Below are 16,599 nucleotides of genomic sequence, written 5' to 3' on the forward strand. Positions count from 1 at the left end.
GTTTGTCGTCGAATCCAGGTCCCCGAACATGTGGTCAAATACTGCGACGCTACTGAGCCGACCTGCAATTTAATTGGATCAAAGTCTATCTTGACCATTAGCCTGTGGAGACTACCATTTAGTGGGTTACTTAGTAGAATTTAGCGAATACCCTCTCTTTCCTAATGTAGCAAACTATATCCACCTGCGTGTGAGCATGCGAAGAGAACGTGGATACCAAAGAGTGGATATCAATATCATTCTAATTCCCAAGCCTTGTCGCTGGCAAACTCCAGAGGTAAGCATCGGCAAGGGGTTTATAAACCCTTGATATCTTTATCGTGGGATAAGAATTTAGATCTGTCGTCGCCCTTGCTATTCTACTATTTTATGCTGCTAGTGTTGGCCGCTTTTCTCAATCTGTGTCACTTCGCCTCTGTCTTCACGTGGTTAGCAACGCCTAAGTTCTCACATCATCGGTATACTCATCGAGATATCGAGCTCCCACACAGCAAGCTTTCAGCCATGTCTCGCAACTACAAAGACCCTCAAATAATCGGTTATGCTCAACCATGGATTGTTTCACCAGGAGAGCCAGTTGATATTAAAGTATGTTTCTCATTGAACGAGACATGTTTCTCAAGCTGACTCTTCAAGATTTCATCCACCGAGAGAAACTATTCTCATCGTTTAGTACGCCTCATCCAGGGCTATAGCGGTTCTACTCATGCCCCACCGGTCCAAGAGGAGGAGATTACTGAGGTCCCTTCGGGAAATCGCGATGATGGCTGCTATCAATCTGCCTGCTCGGGATCTTATGCTGTTATACCCTCCTGGTCTGAAGTGCATTGTGCAGCTGAAGAGGGTTTTGAAGTAGACTGTCATGTGCAACCATACTTGGTTGATGTTGACCATTGTCAAACAATCATATCATGCCTCGACGCAGGCTCTAAAACTGGATTTTCCGTGGTTATAAAGGATTCAAAGGTCGAGTTTCTTATAGGTACTGGCAGCGAAGTCGATGTGATCCAGAGCCAATACCCTATCAATCGCTGGCGTTGGCTCCATATCCGTATGAGCCTCGTTGGAAAGACGTTCACTTTGAACATCCGGCAATTGAACCGTCTGGCGGAGACTGCCCCTTCTGCAGAAGAAACGACCCATAACTTGTCGGCGCCTATGTCTTTGGGGTCGAATGCTTTGCTTTTTGGTGCTGGCATGTTCGAAGCTGTTGACAAACAGAGCTCCAAGCCGGCATGCTTTTTCAATGGCCGACTCGACTCCCCTTCTTTTACCGCGACAGGGCCCACGCGGCGGATAGTAGCCCAGTATGACTTTTCTTGGGGCATTTCAAGCGACTCTATTGTCGATGTTTCTGGAAACAATCGACATGGTGCCCTCATCAATGCACCAACACGAGCCGTCAAGGGATACAACTGGGATGGTTCTCAACCTGATTGGACCCAAGCGACTTACGGCTACGGAGCTATCCATTTCCACGAAGATGATCTAGACGACGCGAAATGGGAGACGAATTTCTCCATCACAATTCCATCAACAGCTCGCTCAGGTGCATATGCCGTTGAAGTCAAGTGTGAGAACGGTGTAAGCGACATGATCACTTTCTTTGTTCGTCCGAATCAAAAATCAACGGCACGGGTGGCGCTGGTCCTATCAACTTTCACATATCTCGCATATGCCAACGAACGGATGTTTGATATGTCTAGATCGTCAGCGATGACAACCCCTGATGGAGTCAGCATTGCGGATGAGCACGAATATTTCAAGGGCCTGGATCGGCGGCCGGATTTAGGACTCTCGGCCTACGATGTTCATAGAGATGGTTCCCCGACTGCATTCTCCAGTGCTCTTCGGCCCATATTAAATCTGAGGCCTGGATATGTGCATTGGGCGCTGGGCAGACCTCGCGAATTCAGCGCTGATCTTCTTATGATTGGCTTCCTGGAACGCTCTGGAATTCCGTACGATACCATCACAGACCATTGCTTACACACTGGAGGCCATCAGGCAGCTTCCCAATATACGACAATGATAACCAGCTGTCATCCCGAATATCACTCTCTCCATACCCTTGATGCTTTTAGTTGCTTTGCAAAGTCAGGCGGTAGCTTGATGTATTTGGGCGGAAATGGCTTCTACTGGGTCGCCGACATTGACTCCAAGCGTCCTCATCGTCTCGAAGTCCGGAAAGGTGATCAAGGTTGCCGGTCTGTGACGTTTCCCGCAGGTGAACGTATGCACGGTCTCACCGGGAACCTCGGAGGACTCTGGCGCAGCCGTGGCCGCGCTCCCAACTACCTCTTCGGTATCGGATCATGCGCATTCGGTACTGGCAAAGGAAAGCCTTATAGGATAAACTCAAAATATGCTCAGGATCCTGCGCTTGCATGGGTTTTTAAGGGTATCGACCCCAATGGACCCATTGGCGTGGATGGCTTCGGTGGTGGTGCCAGCGGAGACGAGATTGATCGCTTGGACTTCGACCTTGGAACACCAACCAATACGATCCTCCTAGGAAGCAGCGAGCAGCACGATGATACCTTTGGACTTTTCAATGAGGAGTCTATGTTCCCCATGGTGAACACTCTCGGTTCGAACTGTGACCGCGTCAGAAGCGACCTGACATATTACGACACGGCCGGAGGCGGCGCGGTTTTTGCTGTTGGCAGTATCAACTGGTATAGCAGTCTTGCCTGGGACACATATGACAACAATGTAGCTAGAATGACCGACAATGTGCTGAGAGAGTTTGTAAGGAGAGGAAAGGGCCAAGGGCAGCAATTGAAGGAAACGTAAATCTAGGGAAGAGGGAAGAAAATCTTAATTTAATACATCGTACCAAATATTTCGTCGTCCTTGATGTTCACCAGTGCCTACCAATTGAGGCTTAAATAGTGAGGAAAGGAGAGAACTGGGAAGGAAACGCGATGTTGGTGAGAATTCGGTTATTATAATTCTGGTTTGGCCCGTCCACGCAAACTACGCGCTTTTGACAGTTTGACGTGGACGATCCTTGGAGGCCTTCGCGATATTAAGGGGTCAGAGTGCCTGGGAGAGAGTGCCTTAAAGTTAAGATGTTAACCTCCATAGTATTCTATAGACTCTAAATCGACTGTATATAATAGCTGTCTGATGCGGTGTGTGACGTACACTTGCTATATCAATTCTAGTGGAATTTATGAGTAGTTTTTACTTCATCAATAGTTTACAAATTTTATAATTGTATTATAGTATGTTTCCTAGCTACTATGTACGGCCATCAACTGGTGTGGGCCGTCGAGCGGGGATCTAACTACCGTCCTGGACAACCACGTTAAGACCCCTCAACCCTGGAATTGCTGGAGTTTCTAACCCACAACCACTATGCACTATGCGGTTTATGTGGTTTGTGCCGATAAGGTCCAGTACAACTGCCAGAATCTTAAATTTCCGTACCAGCTTCGTGCCTCCGTCATTTGCCCAGCTTTTAAGTATCTCACTTCTTGGATCTTTATATTCAATGTCAGGAAAGGTTGATGCAATAAGTTAATTAATATATGAATATAATTGGTGGAACTTACATCACAGAACCAGTCTCAGCAGCCTCGCGATTGATCGTATAAAGCGATGGAGTTTCCCTTCATTGCTCGGGCACAGTTGCCTGTTCCAGAGTCGTTGCTTGTTAAAATTGACCGGGAAAATGAAGCTTTTTACTTTCATTACCATGGCGTTGTCGCTGACTTCCCTGGTTAGCGGCGACCTTCTTGAACCCACTGAAACCGAAAGATGGCTCTGATCCTCACATTGTGTACACAGGCGGTTATTATTATTTGATGACAACGACTTGGACTAATTTGCAAATCACTCGGGCTACCACCCTCGAAGGACTCAAGAACGGAGAAACCCCGACTCAACTGCCAGTAGATGCTGCAATATCTGGGCATCTGAGCTTCATTATTTTGATGGGCTGTGAGTCTCTCCCATTGACGCTTCCAATATAGTTAGCTATCTACTATACCACCGGCACCTCAGCCGATCTTAACGGGCAGCGTCCCAATATTCTCACAGGTTAGTACTATGTTCTGCTTAAAGCTAATATTATTGGAACTAACATTGTACTTCAAGGTGGTGCTACGCCTTTTGACGCTACAGCCATCTGCTACATTAATGAACACCTGTGGATTGATGGCTCCACCTCCGCACCACCTCTGCCAACTACTTTGTCTATTCTTGCTTTAGCAATGCCGGGCTTCAGTCGCTCTGCATTGCACCGCTTAACTCCCCAGGTTCAGTTGGCGCTACCACTGTTATATTCCAGCTTACAAAATCCTGGGAGACTGTTGGCAACCCAGTTAATGAGGGCCCAGTCGCGATGTACTACGGCGGAAAGACTTATCTGGCGTACAGTGCGAGCGACTGCTGGACCGCCGGCTACCAGCTCGGGCTCTTGACCTGGAATGGCGGTGACCCGACTCAAGCCTCAAGCTGGGCAAAGACCGGGCCATTTTTAACCTCTACAAACGGAAATTACGGCGCAGGTCATAATGGGTATGTCGGACATTTTTTAACTCCAGTCCAATATGGTTGCTAACATGTCGTAGATCTTCCAAAGCCCAGATGGGACAAAGATCTGGAACGTATACCATGCCGATGCCAACAGTGCTGGAGCTTGTGATAGAACAAGATATACAATAGCACAAAAGGTAAACTGGAATTCTGATAACACGCCAAACTTTGGATCTCCCGGAGCACTAGGGACCAAAATCACTGGGCCGTCGGGAGAATAGATTATCAGGCAGAATTATAATAGTAGATTATACAGGTGGGGAACGACTGGATCTATCGCGCTACTATTATGATAGCCCTTAACGATATAACTTATTGTTGGACTCAAACAGCCAGGGCGTGGTTTCCCGATTAGGCGACACAACGCCGTCGCTCCTGCATCAGCTGCATCACTATATAGCTTCAGAAGAAGAACATCCTTACGATGCTCTTCAATCAATCAATCAATCCAATACGATTCAATGCATCGATGCCCCAACAGTGACCATCCTCGGTCAACAGTTATGAGCCCGGCATAGCATCCGCATATGATTCACTCGGTGATTCACCTCCTGTTCAGACCGAATCGAAGAACGAATCAACCTCGTAGAAGGGCAACCAGTCCTCTACAAACCAACCAGTTCCAGAAGGCACCATAAGCCCTTACTGGACAAACCAAGGGCATATCGCCGCCCGCCGCCCATCAAAGCCAGCGATACGGTCCAATCTGGAACCCGCTGCACAACCGTACAAATGGCCGAACAGGCCCAATCCAAGCAGATCGTGATTCTGCACTCCAAAGACTGGTTCAAATGGCTGCAGAACGTCAAGCTGTACGCCAAGAGCTTGCCTACCGACGTATGGCAATACATAGATCCAAAACTCGACGAAGAACCAGCCATACCAGCGATTCCTTCTCGGCCAAAGCCATCCGACTATGCCCTAGAGGCTACAACATGGGCCCAAGTGCCCGCAACACAGCTGGAGATCTTCAAAATCAATATGATGATGTGGAAGGAAGACCAGAAGGAAGCCGTACAAATACATCAATGTCTACAGAAATGCCAGGCATGTATCAACTCAACTGTTCATAACAACAACGTTTCATTCTACAAAGATGCCAACAGCGTATGGCAAACTATCACAGCGTTGAAAGCTCGACTTTCCCCATCCGACCGAGCCCGCGAACTCGAACTGTCGAACAACTATGCCCAGTTGAAAAGGATAGGGAAGAACGAGGTAATCAGTGATGCCTGAATCAAGAAGTGGGAAGACACCTACACTGAATGCAGCGATGCTGGCTTGCCTGAAGTGAGCGGCGACCGCCCATTGTATGACTTCTTACAAGCTATCTATACAGTTGACGAATCATGGTCTACTGCTCAAGGCATAGCTTTCGAACAGATGCTGATCATGGATTCAAAATTACCAACATTGTACGTCTTGCTTGAACGATATCGAAATCACCGCAGATTGATCACCGTCGCCAAACCAAGGGCAGACATCAGCCATAACCACTCCGCCTTTACTGCTTTCCAATTTCGGGACCAGGATGGACACTGGCAATTGCCTTGCGTTTGTGGTGTCAAGCATCAATACGTCGATTGCCCATATCTCAATGATGCTATCCAAACTCCAGGGTGGCAAAAGAATGAGAAGACAGCCGCCAAAGTGGCAAATGCTCTTCGAAAATTCAAAGTAAAGCAGCAGGTCGACAAGCAGCTTGCAAACTGGAGAAAGGAGCAAGAAGAGAAGACGAAATCTAACCCCAATTCCAGCGACGCTGTAGAGCCACAAAAGAAAGGGTCATGGGCAACGGCTATAAGAAGCTCCTTCACTGGCTCAACAGATGACTTCCTACAAGACTGCACGCTGCTCGACTCTGCTAGCACCGACCATGTGATAAATCACCGAAGAAAAGAACGCTTCGTCAAGACGAGATCCGCAGGGCCTGACGACATCCTATACGCTGGTAAAGATCAGTATCAGATTGAAGCTTTCGGCAATAGCTGGATCGAAATCATGACTCCAACAGGGAGAGAGCGCCAGGATGTTGAGAACGTAGCATACGTACCAGGGTTTCTAACAAACTGCATATCACTGAGCCAGTTGAAGAAGAAGAACGTGCATTTCGATTCCCAGTTTGACCGACTACACAGCAATGGAAAAACGCTTGTTACTTTACAGCCTTCTCACGGCCATTGGATGCTCGAACACAACATACAGCTGCCCTCGACTGTATTCGCCAGCAAGAGGAGCACTGCCCAAACCCAGAGCACGAAGACTGCAGCTCACTGGCATGATGTCCTTGCACATGCGGGCCGTGAAGTTATCGACCATCTACAGAACGCAACAATGGGTTGTGAAGTCGACTTCTCAAAGCCATGCCCATCGACGATAGACTGCATCACTTGTGCTGTTTCCAAGATGACCAATCAAGTGTCACGACGTACAGATGTTGAGGAATACTCTGAAGAAGCGTGGTTCCGTGTAGAATGCGATATAATTTTTAATCAGGTTGGATACAACCGGCATGAGTACACTCTACACATCAGATGCAAAACAACACTTGTCAACCTAGTGTACACCATCCAAAAGAAGTCTGACGCTCTCCGAATCATCAAGGCTGCAATACGTCTCATAAAACAGCGATGGCAAGGCAGAGTAGTCTTCATACGACTAGATGGCGAATCAGCTCTCCAGGAAAGCTTCGATCAAGCATGCGAAGAAGAGGGTATCACCCCAGAGCGCACAGCACCAGACACCGCAGCTCAAAATGGTGGTAGCGAACGCAGCGGCCGTACGATCATTACGAAAGCACGAACAATGGTGGTTGCAGCCGGTCTTCCAGACTTCCTATGGCCAGAGGTACACAAAGCCGCTGGCTACATTCTCAACCGTACACCACACAAGCAGCTCAATTGGCAAACACCCATGGGGGTCATGAGAAAGGAGAAGCCTCGAATTGGACACCTACGACGATACGGGTGTAGGGCATACGCTATGCGCCATGGTGTGCCAAAAAAGGACAAACTCCAGCCCCGAGCTCACATTGGCTATCTTGTTGGCTACAACTCAACCAACATCTTCCGAATCTGGATTCCAAGCATCGAACGTGTGATACGCACACGGGATGTGATTTTTGATGAGGAAACCTTGTATAACCCAGCTGACATTGATTGGAGTCAACTCCATGAATCTGAGACAGTTGAGGACCTCGTTGAAGTGCTAGATCCGCTAGCAGCATCACAAAAAGAACCAGAGGATGAAGATACCATAATTGTTGACTAAGTTTTGTGAGTTGGGGGGGCTATAAAAGCCAGGTACAGGGCTGCGCGCAAATCGATGGTGCATCTCGCCTCATATTTTATATGTGATCGATACACCTAATAATTCTGGCCCTTTTATATGCGAGAGAATTTTGTGGCTGTTCGACAGGAAGGCTGAAGACTCGCTCATCAAGCGCCAACCGGTCTTCAAACAGGGTGCGATAGATAAAGGAACTAGTACAATAGACATGCTCATTACTTTCATGTTGGATTCCTGCCGACAATTTCACGCTGGGTGTACCTTGCGACGCTATACAGACTAGCTATCGTTAATGGTAGAGGGGAATCAAATCACGACACGGCGAGTAACAGGACCCAATTTTTTACATCAAATACAGCTATCATGGAGCCTTCAAAGACAAACGCCGCCTATAGAATCCTCGCTATATACTTCTTTATTTCTCTACACATAAAAGTCGCGATAATATACAAGTTAAGATTTAATGGTCGTACCCAGCGCCGCGCTGCCACGGACTACTACAAACCGTTAGCATCAGTGAGCGAACAAGAGAGGAAACAAAAGCAAAACTCACCTCGGGTTATTCTGATCCCTCATCCCCCCCAGCGGACTCGCATTGTTCGCACGGCTATACCCCTGGCTCGAGGCTAGTGACGTCCCACTTCCCCGTGCCCCAGCCCTCCCCATCAACTGTGGCGTCGATGACGGACCCATGCGCGTATTACCCGTGAGGGGTATATCGCTATTGTGCCTCGAGTCCGCCGCAAACGAGCCCTGATAAACGCGCTTCTCATCATATGGGCTCCCACGGCCGCCCGCGAAGTTGGGATTATCGTAGGAGTTCGCCGTTGAGGGAGGGAGGCCGATGTTTGCAGGGTGGTGACGGATCGAGTCCGATTCAAAGGAGTCGTCATCGAGGTCAAGCCCGGGCTTGAAGCCACCCTTCATCTCACCGCGGGCTGTGGCACCGAGGGCGTCGAGCTCCGTCGATAGAGCCGTTTGTGACTTGATGAAGGACGCGCGGTCGTCGGACATGGTTTGGTAGCGCGTGTCTGGGTTCTTGCGCGTAGCGGCGAGGATGGTGGAGACGATGACGAGGACGAGAAGGACGAAGGCGAAGGCAGCGTTGACGACGAAGAAGACGACGCCGATGACGCCTGTAACGATCGCGGGCTGGCCGAAGATGTCTGAGAAGAAGATCAGGCAGACCGCGTTGAAGAGGTTAATGGAGCAGATCGAAATGTTGACCGTGTTAGTGCTCTTGTCCATCCAGGGCTTTAAGACGCTCGCAGCGACGAGCACGCCGGCTTCGATAATTAGGAGCCCGATGGCTTGCGCAGTGCCGCTGCGCTGGCCAAGCGCAATGAACATGCCTTTAATGAGGATGTAGATCAGGGTTGGGATGATGTAGTAGTAGGCCGTTGCGCGGAACTGGATGTATAGGAAGCCCCATCTGTTCAGCGACTTTGGGTCAGAGAAGAGCATGTACGCGGGGTTCTTGTGCATCGTTTTCGAGCGCCGCCCGATCAGGAGGACCTTGGAAGCTGCCCAGGCCAGAATACCTGTCATCCCGAAGAAGAAGATGACGGCTAGGGTGACCTCAGCAGGTGAATCAGCCTTGGTGAATTCCCAGAGACAGAGGATCGTCATCTGGGGATATCCAATAAGGACCATGCGGTACATAATCCCCTTCAGGACGACCTTCCAGCCATTGTGGAAGTCCTCGAACTTGTCTCTCTTCATCCACTTAGACTTGACAGCGAGCTCACAGAAGCCCTTAAAGGCCACAACGCCTATGGTTGTGGCAGCAAGGAGGAAGCAGAAGAACATGAGACCAGTAAGGAACACATTCGTCGCCTCCATACTGGCGCGGAACGCGACTCGGTCAATGCCCCTGACAGTATATGTCCGGGTAATGGGGTTAGCGATATTCTGGTTAGTTGCTCGCTTTAAGACGGAAACGCCGACGGAGTTCGCCTCTGCAGCCAACGTTAGTGAGCGCTTCAGGACGTGGACAGATGTTGTCGTGAGGGAGTTGAGGATCGTAGCTGGCGTTCCTCCAGTCGACTTCTGGTACCACGATGCAATACTCTGCATGAATTCCACACCGATGATACCCATGGTCCACTGGAAGTTCTGGGTCCACGACTGAACCATTGGCGGGAGTGGGACGGATGACATTCCGACAATAGCAATGGCCTGAAAGTATCCGAAGAGGGAGAGCGCATATGCGGCAATGTGCGCAGCGGTGTTGGAGTGACCCAATCCCGCAATCACAGCCGATATCACGAGAGCCAAACCAGCAACACCAGCAGTGGCCCAGCTGACACCGTTTTGATGAACAGTTTTACCATTCGATAGTTGCGCCTCGACGCAGGCCGAGATCACGCCCGGGTTCGTCTTCGACTCAAAGTTGATCTTGACGATCGCGTCCAGATCGGGCACGGTGTACGCGATAAACGGGATATTCTTCACAACATCCTCACTAACGGTGTAATGTGTAGTGAAGGGCATCGGGCCGGGCTGCATCGTGCACAAGCCAAGCAGCTCCTTGGTATTGCACGGGTCGATGGGGGTTTTTATGATGACATAGCCGTACGCGGCGACCTCGACCACGAGAGTGAAGTTTCCGGTGAGCGAGGAGGTGCCGTCCACGTCGAAAGCGATGGTGCGGTTGTCAGGCGTGAAGGCGACATTGAAAAGCTTGGCTGTGAAGTTCGAGTTGTCGATGCATTCGCTGAGGGATGTGGATGCGAGGAGCCGCTCCGCCGATGCTGTGCTGGAGATCAAGGAGATGACGGCGATGAGGGTGGTGAGCGGGGAGAGCTTTGCGAAGCGCATGATGGGCGATTCTGTCGGGGCAAACGAGTGTGTGTAATAGTTGCTGACGCGGTGTCGTTTGACAATCGGGAGGACTCAAGAAAGCGGGTCAACAAGACGTCGTGGTCGTGGTCGTCGTCGCCGTCGTCGCCGCCGTCGTGAAGATAAGTCTCTTTACGCACACTTGACTACCATAGTAGCCTCTTCATTCCCTGGCTATACCGTGCATCGTTGTTCGGGCTTCTTCGTGATTGTTGTATTGCATGGATGACGATGGATTTAGAGAAGACTCGCTACATGGTGTAACCGGCTACTTTTCTCACCCCACCAAAATCCAGGACTAAACCACCAAATCACCAACTTAGAAAATCGCAAATAATTCAATTACTAAAGTGCCAATTCATCTAAATCGCTATCATACAGCTCTTCTTCGCTCCCTTCATCCATTTCCTCAATTGTAGCTTTGTTTATAAGTCGTGGAACACCACCACTTATAAACATCTAGGCCTCTGTGAAGCTGTTGCTGTTGCTAGTTCTGTGTCTGCACTTTCGACTACGGAGTTCTTCTGTAGATATGTGGAATTGACCTTTTAAAACTGCTCTTTTACCCTTATTTTGTACTCTGCGCTTTTGAATAATTGAACGTAAGTTATCTGCCTCTCTTTGTTAAAGGATATTACATGTATTAAGCCATTCCAAGGCCCTTTCTTATATGCGTTAAACCACCCCTTTAACACCTGCTTTGTAACCCTGTTCATCCTCTATGCCTCAACTCTACGACCTAACTTAACTATTAAGTTAGGATGCCTTTAAATAAATCGTAGAACCTAGTCTTGCCTAAGCGGTAATTTTGGTATTTAAAGTTGTTAAGTACGAAGTTGAGTTTGAAGTTGTTAAGTTTGTACCTAGCTTTATATGCCCTTATTTCTGGATTCCATGTGGCTAGATCCTGGTTTCAGTGTCTGAATCGGAGCGGGGTGGGGTTCGTATTGGTGCTTGGCGCAATTTTAGCTGGTCCCTATGAAGGATCGGCCTTCTGACAGGGAGGGGAAAGCTGTTGAACTAGCAAAAGTGAATCAAATCCACTTCTGCTGTAACTACAGTAGTTCTTATTTGTATTACAACAAAAGGACGCCAGTAGGTCAATCACCTGCATTGTAAATACATCACGTGATATGGTTTTCTTTATTGTTGTAATATGGTCACATGACTGCTACACCACCCACTACACCTGAGAGGAGCTTCACTGCACCACAGTGTATATTAACAATATATAATAACCACTTCACTAACCTAGTCCTACCTTACTCAACTATATCTAACGTATTGATAACATATCCCTGGAACTTCCTCGCTGAAACCTTGCTCTCAAAGAGGATATCCAACTCCATGTACGTCCTGCCCTTGGTCTCGGGCAACCTGAAATAAGCCCAAACAAGGCAACACAAGCTCATTGATGCAGCAGGGAACGCCGCAATACCCTTGAGATTCCCCTGTTTCGGATTAAGCATGTATGGTGCCACAACCGCGCTTATAATAACCATTATATAGCAGCTGTTCCGCGCTAATCCGAGAGTCTTGCTGCGCAGGCGACTCGACGATATTTCACTCGCGATGACGAATGGGATCGGCCCAACACTGAGGCCGTAGGTGCCAAACCAGACGAGCAGGAGGACACACTGCGCCCATGCAATGCTGCCTGTGCTTGGTGCGAGAGCGAGGAATCCCACGATCCACATGATCACGGTCATTACTGAGAGGCCGCAGAGGAAGATCTTTCGTCGCCCGATATAGGCTTGCAGGAACCAAGAGATGGCTGTCCCGACAAAGGCGATGCTATAAGTGCCGAGCGCGAGCTTATACGAGTCGCCTGGCGACAGGCCGGCAAGTGTAAAGAAGTAAGTGATATAGGCTTGTATGGCGAAGCCAGAGAAGACCTGTGTGGTCCAGGCCAGGCAGGCTATCTCTGTGCGGCGGAAGTCCGCGCCCTTGAAGCAGTCGAGGTAGCTGCTACCGGCGCTCACTTCCTTTTCGTGTTGGTTGGTATAGATGATCATGTCTAGATTCCGCTTAACATGGATGTTATCTTCATCGTTGAATTCAGACAGGCGCGATAGAGCGTGCTCGGCATCTTTGAAACGTCCCTGGCGTACTAGCCACCAGGGAGAGTCGGGCGCAAACCAGAGGATGAAGAAGAGTGGAACAGGCCAGACCCATTGCACGGCAAAGGGGATCCTGTACGACCATTCCGTGGGGTTTGATATCAAGCCATTAAGGACACCGGCGGCGATTATATGGCCAATAACCCAGCAGAGGTTAACGAATGTGGTGAGGTAGCCCCGAAGGACTGTGGGACAGACTTCTGCAGCGTATGACGGCGCGAGGATGCCAAAGAAGCCCCATGGGAGTCCACATAAGACTTCGCCGACGAACAGGACCTCGACGTTTGGCGCGAAGAAAGTGATGAAGATGAAGGCCGTCATTAATGCGTACGAGGCGAGCAACAATTTTTTGTGCCCAAATCTATCGACCAAGATTCCATTGGCGAAGATGCCAATCATGATACCGATGTTCGCGCCCGCGGTAAGGCCCACCTGCCATGGCGCGGGGATGGAATATTTGCCATCCCGCAGTTGTTCGCCGTACTTCTTCTGGAAGGTTGGATAGGCGTAGAAGGAGCCGATGATCTGGATGTCATAGCTCTCCATGACTGTGGCCATGGACACGATGACGGACCAGGCCACGGCTTTCCGATAGATTTTGATGGCCTGCCAAAAGGTGAGGTCGTGCTCGGCCTCGGTGGCAAGACGTGCATTTTCGCCCACGACCTTGCTAGAGGACCCGAGTGCTGTGTCTCCATGGTCCGTCAGGACTTCCGTCTTCTCCTTTGTGGTGTCCATATCTGTCGCCAGCTGCAAGTGCTTATTTTTAAAAGATGAGAAAGGGCGGGGACCGCGTGGTAATTAAGCCCCGAAGCTGTCAAACTTCGAGATGATCAATATCAAACTAGTCCATGTCCATGGCGCCATATGGAGGAGCCTCGCACAGCCATGTGGAAACAGATACTGTACACGTTACATTAGCATTGCTTCTGTGCCGCAAATGTAACTATACTATATAGGGGCTCGTAGGTCCATTAGGCACTTCTACTCTTACCACCAATAACAAATCAACCATCTATCTCAATACAGCAACAGAATTACGGCTCGACGAATCAATCCAGATGCTGCACAGGGGGCTCCACAGTTGCCGTGCTTGTCGGCTATCGGCTCCCGACGCCTTCCGACTTCGGGGTGCATCCCAGCCGATTTCGGCAATAACATCATTCGAAGCCGTGGGTGATATCAGTGTGTCCCCATTATTTCACCACACAACACACACCCACAACTTGCATTGATTTTTTATAAATCACATCTCGTAACTACTTACATTTTAACTGTAATATTCCGGCTAAACAATGTTTTGTACTTTGAATGCCACGTCTTATTCTAAAGATCCATACCTACCTACATGCCCCACATAATATTTACTTTACAGGCATAGTAGTAAACATCACCCAATAAACTCCAATCTTTTCTTTTTGATTCAGCTCCTACTTATCTTTTTACTATTTCGCAGTTGCTGTGCCGTCTGTTGCAAAGTCTCAGCCCGCAATATGTGGGCTTTGATAGTCTAGGCTAACAACATCAAAAGCAACGTTAACAGCAACGTGACAGTCTGGAGACCCCGCTCTTGATAGCCCCATTTTTGACGCTAATATGCACCACGCGGCTGTCATATATCGCATACGGCGCCCCCCGCAAAGGTTGTACGTACAGCATAGTATATAGTACATGCTCTGCTTCTCATTTTCGTCCTCTACATTCACCTGTACGGCCAAGCTCAATCTCAAGATGGCGACCCGTCCCAACATTCTTTTTATCATGGCCGATGACCATGCGTCAAAGGCAATAGGATGCTATGGCGCGAACATCAACAGCACTCCTAATATGGACCGCATTGCTGAAGAAGGAATGAGGTTCAACCACTGCTATGTCACCAACTCGATCTGCACCCCAAGCAGAGCTTCAATTTTAACTGGCACCTACAACCACGTCAATGGCGTGGCCACCCTTGCAAGCAAGATAAACAAGCACATACCTAATGTCGCCAAGCATCTACGCACGGGTGGCTATCAGACTGCTATGATCGGAAAATGGCATTTGGGTGAAGGAAGTGATCACGAACCTACTGGATTTGACTTCTGGTCGGTTGTGTCTGGGCAGGGCGCGTATCACGATCCGGAGATGATTGAGATGGGCAAGACGCGGCATGAGAAAGGCTATGCTACAGACATCATTACAGACAAGTCCCTGGAGTGGCTGAAAAAACTTGATCAAGCAAAGCCATTTTTCTTAATGTGCCACCACAAAGCACCACATCGGTCTTGGGAGTGCGATCCAAAGCACGCAGATCTCTACACGGAAGACGTCAAGGTTCCAGAGACCTTTGATGATGACTACAAGAACCGCGCGCGAGCAGCAGCGGAGGCTAAAATTAGGGTGGACACGGATCTAACGTACTTTGACCTTGGGCTGGCTCAGCCTGATGGAGGATCTGAGGTTGGCGAATTGGTCAGCCTTACATCTACGTTAAGAAAGATCCCTAACCCTGAGGATGTAACAAAACTACGTCTCATCGACAAGCAGAGCGGTGAGGTGTTCACGTTTAAGACAAACGCCGAGCTTCGGCATTTCAAATATCAACGCTACATCAAGCGTTACCTACGCACCATTGCCTCGATAGATGATAACGTTGGGAGGATGCTGAAGTACCTCGACGATGAAAACCTAACGAATGACACCGTCGTCATTTATACATCCGACCAAGGGTTCTTCCTTGGCGATCACGGCTGGTTCGACAAACGATTCATGTACGAAGAATCTTTCCAGATGCCATTCATGATTCGATACCCACGAGAGATCGCCAAGGGCAGTGTATGCGACGACATTGTCTGCAATGTCGATTTCGCTTCCACATTCCTAGATCTGGCTGAGCTGCAACAGCCGTCCTACATGCAGGGCCGCTCGTTCCGTAAGATCTTGAACGGTAGCACACCAGACGATTGGCAACAGATCGCGTATCACCGTTACTGGATGCACCGAGACGCTGAGCACAACGCGTATGCGCATTATGGCATTCGTGATCAACAGTATAAGTTGATATACTGGTATAACGAGGGTTATGACCTGCCTGGCACGTCTGCTGGAGGACAGCCAAGGGAATGGGAGCTTTTCGATTGTGAGAAGGATCCTCTGGAACTGTTTAACGTTTTTGGAGAATCTCAGTATACGGAGGTTGCACAGAGGATGATTGCTCAATTAGATGATAAGATGAGGGAGATTGGGGATGAACCGGAGCATATACCTGGTCAGTTCCTTCAAAAATAGTTCGCAGACGATGTGGAGGGACCTTGTAGTAAGAATATGCTATTGTATAGTAGGCCTTTGCCGCTGGTGTAAATAGAGTAGCTTCACAAAACATATTCATGATTATTGTTGGGAGTAGGGACGTGCGCTATGGAATACGGTGGCCTTTTGGCCGTGAAAATGATCGTTCTGGAATACCGACCGTCGAAGTCTCAGGACGGGTTTCGGGTTGGGTCGTGATTAGGCTGCGCACTGGGTACTCATGAGTCGAGTAGTAGAATTTCTACTCACCCAGCTGAGTTACTCGCTCATATCCCGAGTATTGTTGAATGAGGATTACTCACTTGCCGGGTACCTAGTATAGGTCTTGGCAACCCAGTTATATCACGTGTTTGATTAGTCATTGAAAAGGGGGTGTGATCGTGACTTCACATTGATATCGATATCGTAAAACGCCATAACTCAATAACTCCATTCCCATGTCGTTGATATCCTATTCCACACTATAACCTTTGCCTTTAGGTACCAGGTTACCAGAAGGTTGCCAGAACTTATCTAA

The 16,599-nt window shown here is 48.9% G+C and overlaps 5 protein-coding genes across 5 annotated transcripts; 3 read left to right on the forward strand and 2 right to left on the reverse strand.

Moving 5' to 3' along the window:
* Positions 1-211: 211 nt before the first annotated feature.
* On the forward strand, positions 212-2,814 carry VC83_01639 (uncharacterized protein). Its single transcript, XM_024465314.1, has 2 exons — positions 212-588; positions 637-2,814. The coding sequence occupies exons 1-2, from the start codon at positions 370-372 to the stop codon at positions 2,794-2,796; spliced, it is 2,379 nt and encodes a 792-aa protein (XP_024327347.1). The 5' UTR covers positions 212-369; the 3' UTR covers positions 2,797-2,814.
* A 1,537-nt stretch (positions 2,815-4,351) lies between these two features.
* On the forward strand, positions 4,352-4,674 carry VC83_01640 (uncharacterized protein; the record flags this gene model as incomplete). The annotated part of the gene is made up of 2 exons (XM_024465315.1): positions 4,352-4,527; positions 4,581-4,674. The coding sequence occupies 2 exons, from the start codon at positions 4,352-4,354 to the stop codon at positions 4,672-4,674; spliced, it is 270 nt and encodes an 89-aa protein (XP_024327145.1).
* Positions 4,675-8,167: 3,493 nt separating this feature from the next.
* VC83_01641 (uncharacterized protein) lies at positions 8,168-10,893 on the reverse strand. The gene is made up of 2 exons (XM_024465316.1): positions 8,387-10,893; positions 8,168-8,330 (listed from the first exon to the last, which is right to left on the reverse strand). The coding sequence occupies exons 1-2, from the start codon at positions 10,651-10,653 to the stop codon at positions 8,294-8,296; spliced, it is 2,304 nt and encodes a 767-aa protein (XP_024327146.1). The 5' UTR covers positions 10,654-10,893; the 3' UTR covers positions 8,168-8,293.
* A 1,043-nt stretch (positions 10,894-11,936) lies between these two features.
* Positions 11,937-13,532, reverse strand: VC83_01642 (uncharacterized protein; the record flags this gene model as incomplete). The annotated part of the gene is made up of 1 exon (XM_024465317.1): positions 11,937-13,532. One exon carries the CDS (start codon positions 13,530-13,532, stop codon positions 11,937-11,939), a length of 1,596 nt encoding a protein of 531 aa, XP_024327147.1.
* A 702-nt stretch (positions 13,533-14,234) lies between these two features.
* Positions 14,235-16,084, forward strand: VC83_01643 (uncharacterized protein). Its single transcript, XM_024465318.1, has one exon. The coding sequence runs from the start codon at positions 14,466-14,468 to the stop codon at positions 16,059-16,061; it is 1,596 nt and encodes a 531-aa protein (XP_024327148.1). The 5' UTR covers positions 14,235-14,465; the 3' UTR covers positions 16,062-16,084.
* Positions 16,085-16,599: the final 515 nt, after the last annotated feature.

This window comes from Pseudogymnoascus destructans (assembly GCF_001641265.1).
Source record: "Pseudogymnoascus destructans isolate 20631-21 unplaced genomic scaffold scaffold_3, whole genome shotgun sequence".
Lineage (NCBI taxonomy): Eukaryota > Fungi > Ascomycota > Leotiomycetes > Thelebolales > Thelebolaceae > Pseudogymnoascus > Pseudogymnoascus destructans.

Bases quoted from the DNA above. Each gene is read 5' to 3' on its own strand.
- VC83_01641 (XM_024465316.1), bottom strand. From the start codon at position 10,653: ATGCGCTTCGCAAAGCTCTCCCCGCTCACCACCCTCATCGCCGTCATC. The intron at 8,331-8,386 runs GTGAGTTTTGCT...AACGGTTTGTAG, and splicing joins AGGGATCAGAATAACCCGAG to TAGTCCGTGGCAGCGCGGCG.
- VC83_01643 (XM_024465318.1), top strand. From the start codon at position 14,466: ATGCTCTGCTTCTCATTTTCGTCCTCTACATTCACCTGTACGGCCAAG.
- VC83_01639 (XM_024465314.1), top strand. From the start codon at position 370: ATGCTGCTAGTGTTGGCCGCTTTTCTCAATCTGTGTCACTTCGCCTCT. The intron at 589-636 runs GTATGTTTCTCA...TGACTCTTCAAG, and splicing joins GAGAGCCAGTTGATATTAAA to ATTTCATCCACCGAGAGAAA.